The sequence below is a fragment of the Chroicocephalus ridibundus genome, chromosome 9, assembly GCF_963924245.1.
Source record: "Chroicocephalus ridibundus chromosome 9, bChrRid1.1, whole genome shotgun sequence".
Classification (NCBI taxonomy): domain Eukaryota; kingdom Metazoa; phylum Chordata; class Aves; order Charadriiformes; family Laridae; genus Chroicocephalus; species Chroicocephalus ridibundus.
Window position 1 is genome coordinate 35,876,828 of NC_086292.1, and position 15,390 is coordinate 35,892,217.

At 38.0% G+C, this 15,390-nt stretch overlaps 1 protein-coding gene across 3 annotated transcripts in view; it reads left to right on the plus strand.

The window, feature by feature from the left end:
- Positions 1–282: 282 nt before the first annotated feature.
- Positions 283–15,390, plus strand: part of WDR72 (WD repeat domain 72) — a 124,029-nt gene continuing 108,921 nt past the window's right edge. The window contains exons 1-5 of one of the 3 annotated variants that reach the window (XM_063347146.1): positions 291–337; positions 7,354–7,522; positions 10,379–10,540; positions 11,641–11,747; positions 14,746–14,824. In XM_063347146.1, the coding sequence (XP_063203216.1) occupies positions 7,514–7,522; positions 10,379–10,540; positions 11,641–11,747; positions 14,746–14,824 (357 nt within the window). In that variant the 5' untranslated portion in view covers positions 291–337; positions 7,354–7,513. Of the gene's footprint in view, positions 338–7,353; positions 7,523–10,378; positions 10,541–11,640; positions 11,748–14,745; positions 14,825–15,390 lie in introns of those variants that run through there. The other 2 variants (XM_063347147.1, XM_063347148.1) reach the window with 2 other exon arrangements.

Sequence of the window (15,390 nt, forward strand, 5' to 3'; positions counted from 1 at the left end):
CTGGGCTGTTGGGGCAGAAAGCTACCCCGTAGACCCCTTCCCTCGGCGGGCGCTGGCAGGGCGGCGCGAGCTGTGGGAGCCGCTGGGCGCTGAGAGGACGGCGCGAGCTGCGGGCGGTGCTGGGGAGGGCGAGCTCCCGCTGGCCCGCGCCGCCCTCGCTCCGGCCGCCGTGAGGGGCCCAGGCGCGGCCGCCCGGCCGGGGCGGGACCGGGGCCGGGCCGGGCCGGGTGTAGCCGCTCCGGAGCAGCATAAAACCCATCACAGCTCCCTCCCCTCCCCTTCCGCGCTCTCGCTGCGGCCGGCCGGTCCTCCCCCTGCTCGCGGTGCCTGGCTGCAGGTAAGGGGCTGTGCCGCGGCCTCGCCTGCTCAGCTCGGTTCCAGGCACGGCTCCTCTCAGCCGCCTTCCCCGGCCGGTCCTCCTCCCCGCAGGCCGCCAGCCCGGCTGGGCTGGGGGCGACGAGCGTAGGGCTCTGCTTCCTCGGGCGCCTCAGGAGGGCGATGGAGGGTGGGTTTGGGTTTTGCCGTGGCCAAGAGGAGCGGGGATGCTGGGGAGCACCGCGCTCTCCTCATGGGCGCTGAGCCTCTTTGACTGCTGCGGCAGGTTGTTCTTTCTTGGGCAAATTTCATCCAAGTTTCTGGGAGTTTTGCTTGGTCCTCTGTGTGTTTAGTATCGACTATTTAACCTCATGGTGTTAGATGTCTGAAACTTGTGATTCCAAGATAATCTAATTAATTATATACATTCTATCAATTGTCTTAGACTATACTTATTCGCTGAACTTCTTGCAGAAAAGCAGTAATATGAAGATATATCAGAGCTCAAAATATTAGCTCATTGAAACGGGAAAATGCTTTTGTGTTGCCTTATTGAGTAGATGCAAAACCTTAGAGTGGAAATAAATTTATATTTGTTTTACAGCAGTTCTGTTCTCTTTTGAAAATGGTTCTGGCTCGAGATTTTTTGAGACTTGCTCAATTACAAAATTAATCAGGATGGCTCACTTAGAGCCTTACGGTGTTTCTGTCATGATTACTTTTCTAGTTGCTGCTAGGAACAGTAGTAGTGTTTTCTTAATATATTATGAAACTTTAGCATGTTAGTAATGCCACTAATACAGAACTATGATCTTTTGAGAATTCACATTGCAAAAATGGCTCTTGTGGTGAGCTAGTTCTGCTCAAAATGTTTGTGTCAATTGAGTGGGATTGATTACATGACAAGAGTGGGTTTTTCCCATTAAAATTTTTTCAGTGTTAAAATTAGAAGTTTACTGTAACGAAACCTGCAATCCATGCATTGCAATGTATTGAATCAGCTTTGGACTTTGGTTCTGCTTCATAATTAAACAGTGTCTTTTTACTTAAGCAGATTTGACTGTGTGTATATATAATAAATCCATCTGAGTTGTTTACACTAAACAGCTGCATGCCCCATAGCAAAGAACACTGCAGAGAGGCCTGTTGGGTAATTAAGAGTAGTCAAAGAGCAAAATAGAAAAATAAGGAGTTCTTATTCTCAGAGTTCGGAAATCCTTGTGATGCAGTTGATCATACCACTGGTTAGTGATCATGACATCGCTATCCAGAAACTAAAGGCTGGTAAAATGTTTTAGTTTTTTTATTTCCAGCATCTGATTCCAATTTTGTTTGTTATTTAAACATTCCAGAGTACAATGTAGCTGAACCAAAAACATTACCTCTCTGACCAACAGGGTTTTTTCTTTATCTTAAACGAGTTCAAGGTCACTTAAGGAAGACAAAATGAGTGACTTAAAGTTTTGATGCATATTCACTGCCTCTATTTGAGATTTGTGTAAGTTTGGTTTTTTTTAGGTTTCATGTGTCTTGACCTTGCCAGATTTTATATCCTTTGTGTTAAAGCAACGTAAACAAGAATGAATTCTGTAGGCTTAATTATGGCTAGTTCATTACAGAATATGTGATATTTCATAGAAATTAAAGTGGATCAAAGCTCCTGTAGATTACATGTGACTTTTGCTTGCATCTATGGGAAGTCTTGACACAGACTTAAAGTTTATTACTCTCTATGCTTTCCAAGTTATGTAGGCCATAAACTTGGAGTTGACACCATCCTGGTAGACCCTTTGATTCATGTGGGATTATGTTGGGATCATTGACTCTTTAAAGGACATAAATGTCTCTCTGCTCATAAGAGAATTTATAATTAAGAAAATGTAGGGACCTGTCTCTTTACTACCATAAGGAAGTAGCACTTTCTCATGTGGAAAACGGTTACTTTCAATAAAGGTAGGCGTAACTTAGTATATATAAAACTAGGGTTAAACCCTCTCCTTAAGTAAGAAAGATGCAATTTTGTAGAAATCAAAGCTCACATTCTGCAGAAACTGATGTCCCTTTTCTGTCATGTGTGCTTTCCTCTAAGAATTGATGAGTGAATGTCCTGGAACCTGGTTGAAACTCTGCTTCAGCAAAGCATCTCACCATTTGAATATAAGTAATTCCACTGAACATGACTTAAGTAATACTATTTGTATGCTGAAGGCTTTGGAGGTGGCAAATAATTCACATATATGTAGTTCTGTATAGTGCTTAAGCAACATTTCACTTCCTGTAGATAACTATTCTGGTAGTTGATAGGACATTCAGACACTGTATTTCAGACAGTAAAAACGAATGTGGTTGTTTTTCTTTAAAGACATCTTTTATGGCTCCAAACACACTTGTATAGTGTATTTCTTTTTCAAATAAACTTTGTATATATACCACATCCTTGATATATGTGAGTATAGTGTATTTCTTTTTCAAATAAACTTTGTATATATACCACATCCTTGATATATGTGACTTAAAGCCAAATTAGCTAGCTCACGTGTATTAATTGTTGTCTGACATGCTTAAACAGCTATTATATCATTGGTTGTTGTTGAAGCCTTTAATAACACTGAAAGAAAGTGGGAATTTGTATTTTTACAGGCATTTTTAGTTTTTCTACTTAGCAAAAGAGCATCTTGTGACACTTTTCTAGCAAGCTTAAAATAATGTAACGGTTTATGAGGTAAAATAGTAACTTCAAGGAGGTGAAGATTATTCTACTGTACCTTATGACAGTGTGTAAAGCACAAGTGTTCTGAGTTGTTGTTTTCACTGCCCCATTTTCCAGCTTAGGTGCAACATAAACTATTTTAATTAATACTGTGTCACCAAAAGGTTTTGAGATGGCCAATTGAATTCTGCCAAGATAGAGTCTTTTGATGAAAACATATCTTTATTGATTGTAGAAGAAGAAAATCATTCTTAAAATGAAATCCAGAGAAAAATCATATCCCTCAGAGAAAATTTCTGAGTGGCAGGCTGAGATTAACATCATAAAATTGAATTTGTGCTGCAAACCTTTGATGTAATCAGCAGCTGGGAGATGGTGTTGCCCTTACTGTGCTCCTTCTGATTGTGGTGAATTATTGTGTGGAATGAAATAAGTGTTTCTTGTGTCACTCGTTCAAGAAATACAAACAAGGTATTACTAGGTGGTTCTTGCTAGTTAAAATGGGTTGTATTGATTCCTGGTCCCAGACTCTTGCTCCCTTGGACTGCAAAAGCAGTATGTTCACACCCCAGGGGAGATCTGGGTGTCACTCAACAGTGACTTCTCCAGCAGATTAGGGTGTAGCCCTGACAGGTCTCAAGGGAAGTCCCATTAAATCTTAAACTGGAAGTGCAGTGGCAGGCAGGGTCTCCAGGATGGAGCTGCAAAAAGCAAAGTAGAGGAAAAGGTGTTGAATTACTGAGGGTTTTGGTAGAATATATTAGAACATGAGGAAGTGGGGCATTGGATAGAAATGTCGGTTACTGGAGTATTTTACTTGTTGCATGCTATCTCATTAGATATATTAAGTAAAATATTTGAAATACAGAAATATTTTTGCTGCTGCACCTCCAGAGAGCAGACTCCACATCTTAAAGGAGCTAGTTATTAGTTCTATTGTATGCTGTGCTAAATACAAACCAGTTTTTAATTGTCTTTAAAAATATTTTGATAAATTATTATTTTACTTTTTGCTATTTATTAATTCAAATCTCTTTTTGTTACCTTTGTCTTGTCTTGCTGTTTTTAGTGTCATTTCTTTGGCTGTCATTCCCTTTTCACTTATCTAGCCTCATATATGTTCTTTTTTCCTTTCCTCATTGCACACCCTGCCTTCTCCCCTGTAGCCTCTGTATCTCCATTCTATTTCCATTTCTCTGTTAAGCATCTTTCTCAGCATTGTATTTCTCTTTTCTAATTTATTCCATTGCTAGCACCTACACAAATGCGTGTGTACCCTGCTGCTTCACAAATTAAAAGTATTGTTAAACTGTATTTTCAGATTCATGGACACAATAGGCTTCTGAATAGCAACTTATATAAATAGTAAATCTGAGCGGTGTCATGAACATCAGTGTGGTACATCTGCAGGCTTACAAAGAGCACTGTGTCACTTCTGTGTCTTTAGATTTTGTGCTTTGGATACTTCTATTGAGTATTTTGTAAATGCAATATATTTTTATTATTTATGCCTCTTAGATGGACTTGCTACGTATTGTGGACAGTGGACTTCTTAGTTTGGGAAAGATTATATCTTTGCTGATCACCAGAGATAATATACAACATCCTTAAGGAGATTGCAACATTTACATCATAAAGTAAATTGAGAAAGCTGTGAAAGAAATATAGAATGGATTGGTAGACTGCAAGTCAAAGCTATTTTTAAGGAAAGTAATTAGCTTTTTACTAATAGTACAAAAGTATTGGTAAATTTTATTTTTTTGTATAGACAGTAAGAGAGAATATGTCAGATAAAGCTAAATAGACAGGAATAGGAGAATGAGATAGTTTAGGAACCACAAACCTTAGGAATTTGTCATGAAAGCCTACCAGGCTCTGCCTAAAATTTATTTCCTAGCAGTTTACTTCAATGATGAATCTAAAGGTGGGGTGGTGGTGGGAATTTATATTATTTTACTTGTCCATCAAGAATATTGAAGTCCGAGCAAATAGAATTTTGCTAGACTGATAAAATGTATGCTGCTCTTATAAAATTGTCAATAATTGTTTTTAATCATTTTGGCCTATCTCTTCTGTTTTATTTGAGGGTTTTTTTTCCAAATATTTGTATTTTTAATAGAATAAATCAGTTAAATGCTGCCAATCCCTTAATATATTCAGGACTGCAAGCTAATCTCTGCATCTTTTTTGTGCTCTTAATGATTGCTACACATTTAACTGGACTTTGAAACAACTGATCTTGGATTGATAGTTTAGGATGCATGTGAAACATGAAATAAGTATGAATATAAATTCAGAAAAGGTATTTTGGCAGGTTGACTGTTACCTGTAAAGTGATCTTTTGTTGCCCAAAATCTTTTCTCTTTCTATAAATAAGCTGTAAAGCTTTTGTTATGGGCTGTAGCTATGATAAGGAGGTTTCTGTTGCAACATGTGTTATATTATGTGAACTGTTTGAGATTAGGTCACTGGGAAGTTCAGTTCCTGGTCTAAGGACCTTCATTCATCAGAGAACTGATGAATTCTGAATGTATTTAAATATCAGGGTATGTGTTTTCTTTATAAAGAACTGTGATTCTTATAACTGTAGTTAATAGTTTAGTATTGATCAGGATGTCTCATGCTAGAAAGCTTCCTTTAAGTAAACTCTGCATGTAAACACAAGACCAATAGGGAATGTGAGCCACAGACTTCAGTGGGGGCAAAAGAAAACCCAAATTTTTCACTTCAGATCACCGTGAGCACATATGCATGCATGCTCCTAAGGAACTCTTCCATTCTAACCCGTATGTTCCCAAACAACCTGCTTTAGGATTATAATTTTTATCTTGAGAAAATGTGCCTGAGGTTAAATAGCGGCAGTGATTGGACGGTCTGAGATGGGCCTAATAGAGAAGCTAGCAAACCTTTTTCTTTTAAGGTCAGTAGAGGAGGCAGAGTCAAGATATGCTTACTATACTGGAATTAGGGCTCTATGGGGAAAGCATATGTTGAGTTATGATGGCACTGTTTCTTTATGGTATAATCTGACCTTTTTCATTCTATTCAGTTCATGACCAGTCCCAGTCAAAAAAAACACGAGTGATGCGGGAAAGGCCTTGCATTAATATGTGCTTAAAGGTGTTCAAGGTCAGGTCTCTGGCCCCTTAAAACTTTTGACTAGACTTTTAAATACCTCACAGCTCTGTAGAATAAGAAGTGGTGTACTCTGCTTTTCAAATTAAACTTTAATGCTGTACAAATGGTCCAAAGTTGCTAAAGTAGTACAGCCAAAGTCCTTGAAGGTGTGCAAATTGGGATAATTTTCCAAGTTAACAGAGGTTTGTGGTGCATTTTCAGTGTGAAAAGTATTATAGAACTAGAGACAGGATGGTAGAGATTCGGTAAGTTAGTGGTGGGATAAACTGGTATGGTTTTAACTAAGAACAGGGAAATTTTTGTTACAGTCATGAGGGAGTTCTTTTTGACAATGTGATCGTAAGGGCAGGACAAGCAAATACGTTTATTAGGTTGTAAGCAGAGAGAAATGGGGAGTAGGACTGAGGAACTTGATTTAAAGTTGAATTATGGGTTAATACTGCTAATCAGACATGCTTGAGTGGGCAGAGCTGGAGGAATTTGACACGTGCTGATAAGCTACATGCAGCTCAGATATGCCTTGAGCAATATTTGACTTTGTGGAAACAGTTCTTTTTTTAAAGGAACAGTCTGATAAATATCTGTTGATTTTATTAAAATAAAAGTATGCTCTAGGTGCCACCAGCAGCACTAAATAACTTTGATAAAGATAAACAGACAAAATGTGGATATGTGCATGTGAGTATGCAGTATTTCTGGGAAGTCATGTATTCCTAGAAGCAAAGATTTCATCCAAAATACTTACCTTGTGTGTCAAAATATCTTAATCCAAAGAAAAGTTAAACAAGAAGCGAAAGAAAAAAGTCAAGGACTGTTCTATTGACATGGAAGTTCGTATACCTTCTGTTTTCTGTTTCTCTTATGATTCAGTCATAATATAAAGGAAAAAGTCCAAAATGTTCTTGTAACATTTCAGTCTAAATTAATTCTCTTCTATAACCAATGTTTTGCCTGTAGTAGTAGCTGTTTATTAATTCATGACACTCATAGAGATCTAAAACAAATGTGTGCAAATAGATCAGCTATATATTAGCAAATTCTAGCAATTTGTTTCATTTTTGACTTCTGATGATCCTCTGAGTTCTCTATTACTCATAACTTGCTCAGCAGTAGGTCTTCTGCTAAGAATATTGATCTTTATTCTATGCTTCTTTTACAAGATGTAATTTATGACTTCATATTCAATGCAGGACAAACCTGAATTCTGCTGCCTTATGGCGTTTTATGCTAATTGAACAATCCCATGGCACAAGTGCAAATGACTACATGATATGCAAGAAAATGCATCTTAAAGACTCAGGATTTGGCTTATCAAACTGTTAACTTGGCAGCCACCGTTGTATAAGCCCTATGAAAATGGTGAGTTTTCTTTGCTTAACTGTTACCTGAAAACATATTATTAGAGTTTGTCTAGAACAACTTTCATTTCAGGGCATGAACTGGAAGAGAAAACGACTTCAGTGTTCACCAATAAGCATAATACTTCATGTGACTAGAGGCTTAAAAAAGTTTTAGAAAAGTCAAATTCTAAAGCTGAGATCAATAATATCTCTCAGTATTTTGTGATGTGCCCACAGAGAGCTTTAAAATTAAACTAAATGTGATTTAGCCTAATAAACTCTTGACCTCAATTAATTTACTCTTAGATTTCTCTTCTTCTGCTGTTGATGTTCTGGCTGAGGTTGTATGGCAGGACCTTGATAGTCTGCCATACCAGCCTTTTCAGCCCTTTTTCTCAGTAGCTGAGCCCTTCATCTCATCTTGTCAGGAAGCAAGACCATCTGTCTTATCTGTGTCCCTGCTTTCAGCTGCTACTGTGCTGGATTTAGCAAGAGTTTGTATTACTGTTTCTCTAAACATAGCTTCAAAGGCTGCTTCTGTGCTCTGTTTCTGTCCTGTGGTCTCTTCTGAATTATCACAGGAACTGCTTTGCATGTCACTTTGCATCACTCCTGTGTTACTACCTTTGACTGGCTGTTACCTGCTGCCATGCATTTTGTTCTACCCAGTTTCTGTCTCTCTTCCCAAGGTTTCAGCTTCAATGTCATGTCTTTTGGTTGACCTCTCCCAACTGCACTGTTCTAGTGCCTTATTACTGGCACCTGTTTAATTTTAAATATCTTTGCTAAGGATGTCCTGAGGGCTCTGTTGTCTCTCCTTTCTTCAGGACAAATAGGAGCACACCTCCAAAAGGTGAATTTTGCTTAGTGGCTGCAAAGTGGCTTCTCTGAAGTATCTTTTCAACGGTACTATTGCTGTTTGGATAAAATGTAGGTGACATACAGTATTTTGAAAAGAATAACTAAAATATTTGTTTATTCACATGGTGCCAGATAATGGTGCATCTGAAGAGCTTAAAATCTGTTTCTTGTTCACTCATGCTTGGGAATAACATGTTGATGTATACAAACGTTCTTAATATTGGTCAATATCTGTCAGTTATCTGAGCATCACCTGCATACTGGTAGTAGTCAAAACTGCCCTCAGTAAAGTTTAAGGGAATTTCAGTTCCAGTTTTCAGAGGAGTCACTTCACAAGCACAAGTCAACTTCATACCCTTTGCATCTCTGACAGCAGTTAGAAGCAGGTGACAACAATCTTCTGGCATCTTCTCCAGAAAGCTGAAAAGGAAGAGAGGTAAACAGAGATGCTTCAGAAGCAGCTGTACAGGTGTTCTAGAAAAATGAAGGAGAGAAGAACCATCATAGGATACAGGGAAGGAGTGCTGGAGACTGCTGTATACTGAAGTTAATAGTTTGGGAGTTTTGATAGAGCTGACTTGTTTATATGGGGATTGTTTGCATTTGGACTATGGTGGACATTGACAGCTTAGTGTAGGGCTCTTTCATATGAGGACACTGATGCTAAAGATGTTGCTCATCTGTGTCTGTTTTTAACAATCAACTGTGTCATGTAAGTTGAACCAGAGGAGACATACTTGTTGGGTGTGTTACTAGGTCCCCTGAAAAGTCTTAACAATAAGATATATATGAAATTTTTTAAGTGAGTTGATTAATTAAGTGCCAAATTACTTATAATTAGGTAGTTGCTGGTTTTTCAATTTGAAGGTGTTGTTGGGAATATTCTAGAAATATGTTAGATGCTTGCAAACATGGGAACTTGAACAGCAAACAATGTGACAGAAGACTTTTGAGGCAACTGAGAAAGTTTTCTTAAAGTTTTTATTTGAAACAAAACAAGTATAGAATTCAGCTAGCAAGCAAAGGTGGCTTTAAAAGGAGCAGGCATCAAATTTCAAAACAAGTGAAGTTAGACTTTTTTAGTAAGGAGGACTTCAGGATATTTTGTAAGTACTGGTGTTTGAACAGACACCAAAATAGTTTTCTGGAAATGCAGTTGTTGAGAATCTATATTGAATTAACTAATGGCCAGTAGTCATTTCAGACAATTCCATTAAATCAATTTTTCTCAGTAGTGACTAAAATCTATTATATTACAAATTTTTTTGAAAAAGGGACTCACGAGTTGAGCAGCAGACAGAATGTGTTCGTTCTCTCTGTTTCCCAGCTTGCAACTCTGCCTCCACCTTTCTTTTGGGTCTTGTCTCTAGGAGAAGCCACCAAATGGTTGAGGATATAGTGCTTTGGTCCTGCGCCTCATTTTTATCTTCATCCCTGACCCACTGCCCTTACAGCTCTATTCTCTTTCTCTTGCCTTAGCCTCCTAGGAACCACAGGCTCTTCATTGACATCCTGCTTCCGTGCCATCTTCATGCTCCAGCAGTTAGCTGCTGAGGATGAGCAGCATGGCTGGTTGGAGGGAATAGGGGAGGCAACCAAAATTAGGAAGAAGACAGTGACATGGGCTCATTGGAACTAAGCCAGGTTGTGTGGGGCAGCACATAACTCTTGTTGCTGATATTTCAATATTGTGATAGTACTGGTCCCTGCTAACTCTGGTCTTGTTTGATGCTGCCTAGACTTAAAATAGGGACACATCATTGTCTGGCTGTATATTTAAGCTATTAGTGGATAACTATGTTAATGAAAGTGTTAGTGTGATGTTGGCAACAACTAGAAAATGTTTCAATACCTCATCAACTATTTTGCAGCAGTATTTTGTAGCTCCTCTTTTCAGACGTTGATTAAATTTCCTTTAAGGTTTTTTTGTTCAGGGTTTTTTGTTTTTTTGGTTTTTGGTTTTTTTTTACATTTCATGTTACTTTGAACTGTAATGACTTTTTTCTGTTTTCAGGTGCTGACTATGAAGGTATCAGCACAGGCTGTGGCAGTGTGGGGGAAAATAGCTCCCTCTCACAGCATCACTGCTATTATGATTACAGATGACCAGCAGACTATAGTTACGGGAAGTCAAGAAGGACAAATATGCCTCTGGGATCTTTCATCAGAATTAAAGGTTTGTGTCCGTTGTGCTACAGTGTGCCAAACAGGCAGACTGGAGCTTTATCTTTTATTATTAACAATGGTATCATCCAGACTTGCATTTACTTAGATTAAGTTTTAAAGATAGGGTGACATTTGTTATAGGAAACTCATGAAGAGAAAGTGTTGAAATGACTATATGAACAACCAGTTATTTGCAGACTTTGGAAAAATTTTTTCATAGATTATCATGACCTGTGCATTATAATTTGATATTGTGTCTTGTGAGTAATGACAAGTAAACATATACAATTATCATGATTCCTATTTTGTAAAGTCTTTTTTCTTTTTTCTTTTTTTTTAATCAATTGCTGAGCGTGGCCTGTCATTTAAGGAAAAAAGATCTATTTATCAAACCAAAGCGCTCTACCAGGTTAACAATGGAAACACTTGTAGGAAAATGGGAGGAGTAAGATGAAATATATATTTTTGGTATAATTAAGCTGCAAGCCTCCTGGCATATATTTGCTATTGCTTTGACTATTTTGTGTTTATTTTGCTGAGAATGAACCAGAATCAAAGCAGTTCAAATTTTTTATTCTGCATTCCTAGAACTATAGTTCTGTTCTTTTCGGATTTGACTGCCCCATTCGTGCTCAAATATAGCTTGAAACTTTAGTGTGCACTTTTATGGGGCTACCGTTTTCCATTAAGATTTTTGCATGCAGTGAAGCTAATCAAAGGGATTACTTAAACACATTGTATGAAACACACGATTAAGAGCTTTGCTGTATTAATTCCCTACTTCACTCTGCCACTTCTGCTTCATGCTGTAGAGTGAAGGCCAGAGATATTCTGCACATTGCATGTTTTATAATGTTTGGCATTCCATAAATTCTTCAGAAGGTGCAGTTTTTAGACTACAGTGAATATAAAGAGTGCAGTTTATGCAAACTGCATAATCCATCCACATCTTTATACATTCCAGAAACGTGACTGAAGAACAGAGAATATAAAGCATATTGACAATTACTCCTTAATAATATCTACAAGTAGTATTCTCTAGCTTTTAGATCTCCTTAGTTCATACTGAAAATATTATGTTTTAGTTAAACCATTGTGTTATTCTCCTAGATTTCATCTAAAGAAATTCTCTTTGGCCATACCGCTTCTGTAACTTGCTTGGCAAAAGCAAGAGAGTTTGAGAAACAGCCATATGTAGTAAGTGCTACTGAAAATGGGTAGGTAACTGAATATTCAATTATTCATTTCTTAAATCATGAAATGTATGGCAGGTGTAGGTCAGATCCTGCATTTGGCAGTAGGTTTTTAATCCACTCCTATGACATGAAAAGGACAGCAGCTACTTAGGATAATGACTGTATTGCTTATATACAGTAGTTTAACTAAGAGCTCATCTCTTGGACAACAGAAGGGTTTGGCAGATTTGGATATCCAGTTAGTAGTCAGGAGAATGAATTGTTCAGAGGGTCAGCTAGGCCCCATTCGAAGGGAGAATTGGAGAGAATCAGCAGGTTCAGAAGCATTTTAATATCATGGTGCTTTTTTTCTATTCCTTCCTGAGCTCAGTCTTGAGAATTGAATCAGTACAAGAGGCTAATGCACTCTGATCCCACTTATGGTTGCTCAGTGAGTAGGTATGGAAGCACAAAAAAGACTGCCCTTGAAAAAGAGACATATATGTTCTTCGTTTGAATCTGACTTGCCCTTTTGGAATATATCCTTCTAGATGCTCCTGATCTTGCAGCTTTCTCCTATGTGTTTGTTGTGACATGGCCCATCACCTGAGTCAAACTAATTTCTGCGGTTCTGCTAGGTTAGCATTCAAGATTTTTTTTTTTTCTATTTCATAATCTTTTCAGCTGGGGTCTGAAGCCCACCTATTCAGGATTTCAGTTGCTGAAAGTAGTTAGGGCTAGCTTCTTACTTCCTTAAGGACTTTCCTTAAACAATTTTGTCTTGCTGCTTAATGATACTCTCCTCTCATTTTGGGTTCATCTTTTCCAATTAGCAGGACAGCTCTGTTAAAACCTCTTACCATGAAGAGTTCCTGTCAGTTGCCCTTCTTCATGCTACACCTTCCAGAACCTTAAGGCTACTACTTTCTCACTGAGGAGCTTGTTTATCCTTTCGAGCTGCTAGGATTTCTGTCTGATTCTCTCAATCATGAGTATACCAGAAGGAGGTAACTCGAACACGCTGGTTCAGGCTTCTTAATCTTCAAAGGTTAGGCTGCCACACTGGACAGATAGTGGTAAACAGTTGTGGTTGTTACGTGCAGAAAGGAAGGTGAGGAGGCTACAGAAGTAGTTTTGTATTGGCCTCCTACAACTCTACTCAAGGGTTCAGGGGTGAACTATTTTTCATCATCATTCTGAAGTTCTGTTAGTGCAGTACTGTTTCCAGATCATACTGGGAGAAAAGATACTGTGTTTCCAAAAAGCTGGATTGAAAAGCATTAAGAAACAAATGAGGTTTTTGCTACAGATACACCATAGAGAGTTCACATCCTAAATGTTCTGCCTCTCGAGGGATCATCGGACTTGTTTGGAATGTGTATAGGTAGGACTGAATAGTCTTCTGGCCCCTTTAAATGTTCACTTTTACCAAATTACTGCTGACTTCTCATCTGTATTACATAAGGGCAAAGCATCCATCACTGATCCCTGGAAGGCTGCAACATGAAGTTGAGATAATTACAAATAGGAAGCCTCATCTTCAGGAGATGCAGGGTTTGTCGAACTGCATTTTCTGGCTTGTGAATCATTCACTTCTGCCTCTTTCAAGCTTCCATCTCCTTGTATTGAGGTGGAGGAAATAGTATGGAAGATGATACTCGCCCCCCATCCCGCTTCAGAATCTCTTAAGTGTTTGTATAACTGACTTATCCCAGAAAGATGAGTATTGAACAGTATTTTTGTACTTCTAATATGGAAATCTATAATCCATAATGATTCGTAAGTTCTCACTGATGTTCTGTGCATGTATATAGCATATGTTGTAGGACAGGTTTATCAACATGTGGTATCAGTCACTCCTTCTTAGTACAGACAGTAATTTAAGTGCGACATGCAGAAGACGAAGTTATATTCTCATTTGTGCATGCTTGTATGTATGAGATTTGCTGCTTTAGCTGTGTTATTGTAGTTGTCATTCTGATATAAACAAGGAGAAATTTACTACCTCAAAATGTTTAATAAACAGCATGAGCATTCTGTTTAAGATAGGACTCTTGGGCTACTAACTCTGATGCTACACTACAGATGTATAGATTTCAGTGCTCTTGCTCAGCTGAAATATATAAATAATATTTTTAGATTATCATAAAATGTGAAAGTGTGTACATTAAAATGTAAATCACTAAGTACTATTTCTGATATAATAAATTATTTTTCCCATTGTGTTCTTATACAGAAAATGTCTTAGAACGTAATTTCAGAAAATGTAAAATTATTGTTTCAACTGTGGAAATAATGCTTGCTGTTTAAATAAAATCTAAAAGCATCAAAGTTTAACATTCAATTGCTGAGTTATGACAACATACCTCATACAATCTCATTTACAACATTTCATTTGGTTGTTTGTGTTGTACTCTAGTCCCATAGCATGTTGAATAATGTCTAGATGAGGAAGACTGGCTAACACGTCTTTCTCAAACATTCATTCCGCTTGTAATTAGGTGTAGCTAGAATGTTGCGCAGATTTAGGTTGTCAAGAGGCGAGTGCTGTATCAAGAAGAGATTTCAGGAATAGCCTCATGGTGGCACTGTTTCTTCTTAACAGAAGTTGCGGTTCCTCTCAAGAACTGAAGTCTGATGCGGCAGAAGATGCATTGTGTTTTTCAAAACGTGTGGTTTAAGTTCAGTGAAATGAATCATTTTCAGGAGGATGTAGTTCCAACGACAGATAGTTACAGTGACGCGTTGACGAGCTGTAATGGCAGTATACCTACAATTTGTTGTAGACCAGAGTTGGCCTTAAAGTCAGGTTTGCTGCAAGGCAGCAGGGTGTAATTACCAAAACAAAAAGAAACAGATACTGTATGTCATCCCCTGCTAATGACCGCAACATTTTCTTACCCAGTAATTTGTAACAAAAAGCCACATAAACGACCAGACTGCACTTAAGTACAGCACTAAAGAAAAACTTGGTGGCACAAAATTATTGCAGCCAATTGAGTGGAAATGACAGAGAATAATATGAAGTTATCTTTGGCAGGGAGATGTGTGTTTGGAATGTCACTAGTGGACAGTGCATTGAGAACGCAAAGCTTCCTTATAGGCATACAGCAATCTATGTAAGTATAGCAACTTTTCATGGACTACATCTGTTTGTTAGAAGTTTTGCTTTATTAACATGATCTTCTTGAGAAGCATACAATTTTAAATGTGTAGCTCATAACAAACTTAACAGGAGGAAAAAACCCTGTTGCAATATATGTATCTTTATATCTGTTATCTTTCCTTTTCTGATTTCCTTCTAAGAAAAGAACTGAGACTCTTAAGTTCCTCTGAACTCCTTATTCAAATCAAACTGATTCTTTTTAAGCTGCAGATGTCTGGAATGCAGTATCAATTAATTTATTCTAAAATTTGGGCACCAGGTAGCAAAGTGAAACCTGTCTTAATCTTTACTCTTGTCCTGTGTTAAAATCGCATGGAAACTTCAAGTTTGATGTTGGCTTTTTGATGTCATATTTCAGAAGTACAAGCAATCTAGCCAAATATTGTGAGACAGTCTGATGAAGATCTTAGTTTTAAGCATTTGAAAGGTTTTGATGCCTAACTGCTGACCTCCAAAAGACTGCCCTGCCACACTTCCAAAAATACACTTTCTTTCATTGCAGAACTCGGGACAGTTTGC